The sequence below is a fragment of the Dipteris shenzhenensis genome, chromosome 28 (assembly GCF_047967505.1).
Source record: "Dipteris shenzhenensis isolate YYH24624 ecotype China chromosome 28, Dip_SZ_1.0, whole genome shotgun sequence".
Classification (NCBI taxonomy): Eukaryota; Viridiplantae; Streptophyta; class Polypodiopsida; order Gleicheniales; family Dipteridaceae; genus Dipteris; species Dipteris shenzhenensis.
Window position 1 is genome coordinate 49,090,675 of NC_141623.1, and position 2,354 is coordinate 49,093,028.

Below are 2,354 nucleotides of genomic sequence, written 5' to 3' on the forward strand. Positions count from 1 at the left end.
TCCTTGCTCCCCACCTCCCTCTCTTTGTCTCGCAACCTCCCTCGTCCCCTTTTCCTCTCTACCGATCCCGCCCCCTGTGTGCCTCTCCCTTACCACCTCCCTCCCTCCCACACTTTTTCTCCTTTTTCCATCATCCCATCGCACTCCTTTCCTTGCTACCTCTCCTCTTATGCCTCCCTTGTGGCCTCTCCTTTTGCTACCTCTCCCCTTTGTTCGATCACCCTCCCCCGTCCTCTCCCTCTCCCATCCATCACATCGCCTCTCCCCTTCAACCCACCCTTGTGGTCTCTCCCCCTTGCCCAACCCTCCTCTCCTCTCGGCCCTCCCCACCCCTCCCCGCCCCTGCCTTCCCCCTCTCTCCCATTCTCCCCCCTCGTCCTCTACCTACACCTTCACTTCCCCTTCTGCCCTTCTCCTTGCCTTTTGCCTTCCCTTCCCTTCCCCCCCATCAAGAGGCAATCATAGGTAGCTCCTTCATTAGTCAATGTTGATCTCGTTTAGTTTATTAAGCTAATTGCCGGAGCTGAAAGTGAATTAATGTGAATTTTCATTTTTTGTCATAGCATTTTTCAAGCAAAAAAAAGAAAAATGTTGTCATACTGATTGGAGGTGCGCTTTTTGTTTATCCTCTATTCGATCTCGACGGCTCCTGTGCACCTATTTGTTCTTCTTTTTACCTTGGTATCTTCGCCACAGGCACGAGGCCTTGACCCGCCGACTTGACAAACGAGTGGCGACAAGGACTCAAAGACTCCCGGCATTTTTTTCTTGTGAGAAGAGCAGAGGGAAGCGATGGGAGTGAGGGAGAGAACGAGGGAGAGGGATTATCAGGTTAGTGGCACAAGCTAGGGACGTCAGGACGGGAGTCTATGATCTCTTTGTGCGTGTGTTGTTTGTGGGTCTGTGTGAAAGATTGTGGGAGACTCTGTGTGCGCTCTCTGTTGGTGTCTGTGTGATTAAGAGTGTACAAGAGAGAGAAAGAGATCTTCCATTCGAGCTGCAGTACAGAGACCGAGAGATGGCAGGCTTCGTTGCAATGTTTTCTCCATGGGAGAAGCAGAGAATTGGTTTATTGGCCATATTGGAAGAAGCTGATCGAATCATCTCCTCCAATCATAAACACTTCTTCTCTCTCTCTCTCGTCTTGCTCCTCCCCCTGTCCGCCTCCACCGTCATCTGTCCGACCACACTCACCTGGATTGACTCGTATCTCATATCGTTCCCCCAAATCAGCCGCCTCTTCCAGACCGATTTCCACCACTACTCCCCTCCTCACACCACGCCAATCCAGTCCAATTTAGCCCTGCATCTGCTCAATGGGTGCATCTTTGCTGCCTTCTCTCTCGCCTCGACGGCAGCCATAACGCAAAGCGTCTTCCGAGCCTACCTTGATAAGGAGCCTTCTCTGCAGATATCACTCAATTCCATCCCCAAGGCCCTTATCCGTCTTTTTCTCACAGGAATAGCCAAATGGAGCTCCACAGGTGTGTGCATCGGAATTCTTTCTCAGGGATCTCTCATTGTGTTTCTTTTCTGTGCCTCTATATACTTCCTTGTCCCAACACAACACGGAGGCTATCGGTTCGACTTCTTCAGCGTATTTCTGGTCCTGGATCCTATCTTGGCGGCCGCCGTATGTTTAGCTTTCAACGTCCTATGCGGTATGGCATTGGTGATAGCTGTCCTTGAGGAGAAATGGGGCTTGGAGGCTGTGGAGAGGAGTATGCTGCTCGTGAAAGGGAAGAAGTTGCTGGCGTTCCTCCTCTTTTTGCTTGTGGATTTGTTGGCCATGTTGATGTTGTCATGGTCGAAGCTTTGGCTTGAACTTGATACAGGATCGGGTTGGGAACAGGTTATTCAAGTAACACACGGGCTCCTTATCTTTGGCGGATGGATGGTTCTTCATCTTTACAGTCGAGCAGTAGCCTGCGTATTTTATTTATCGAGCAAGAGCTTACACACCCCAGCCTGAGTCAGTGCAGCACTATGCACAATTTATATATATATATATATATATATTTTGGTTCTATGCAAAAGCTTCTATGTTTCGGGATATGAACTTCTGATTTTGGGTTTCATAGCATTGTGTCATGTTCCAATCTGAACATTTTCAGAGTGTATAGCTAGAGAGCCCCTACTCTACCCAACCACTAGTTTGTACATCAAGTTGTACTTGTAGCACTCATCAGGTTTAGCCCATCTCTTAGCCTACAACTTGTACATCAAGTTGTTGTGCTACCTAGTTGTGGATGGTGCTGGGATGATGATGGGTTAAGAGAGATGCTTGGCGATCCAAGCTATCCTTGGCTTATGAGATGGATAGCTAGATGAATTTAATGAAAGTACCAAGATTG

The 2,354-nt window shown here is 48.9% G+C and overlaps 1 protein-coding gene across 1 annotated transcript; it reads left to right on the plus strand.

Annotated features, from left to right (window-relative positions):
- Positions 1–651: 651 nt before the first annotated feature.
- LOC147883666 (uncharacterized) lies at positions 652–2,046 on the plus strand. The gene has a single exon (XM_087399847.1). It carries the CDS (start codon positions 1,019–1,021, stop codon positions 1,970–1,972), a length of 954 nt encoding a protein of 317 aa, XP_087255973.1. The 5' UTR covers positions 652–1,018; the 3' UTR covers positions 1,973–2,046.
- Positions 2,047–2,354: the final 308 nt, after the last annotated feature.

Coding starts and splice junctions, on each gene's coding strand:
- LOC147883666 (XM_087399847.1), top strand. CDS start 1,019: ATGGCAGGCTTCGTTGCAATGTTTTCTCCATGGGAGAAGCAGAGAATT.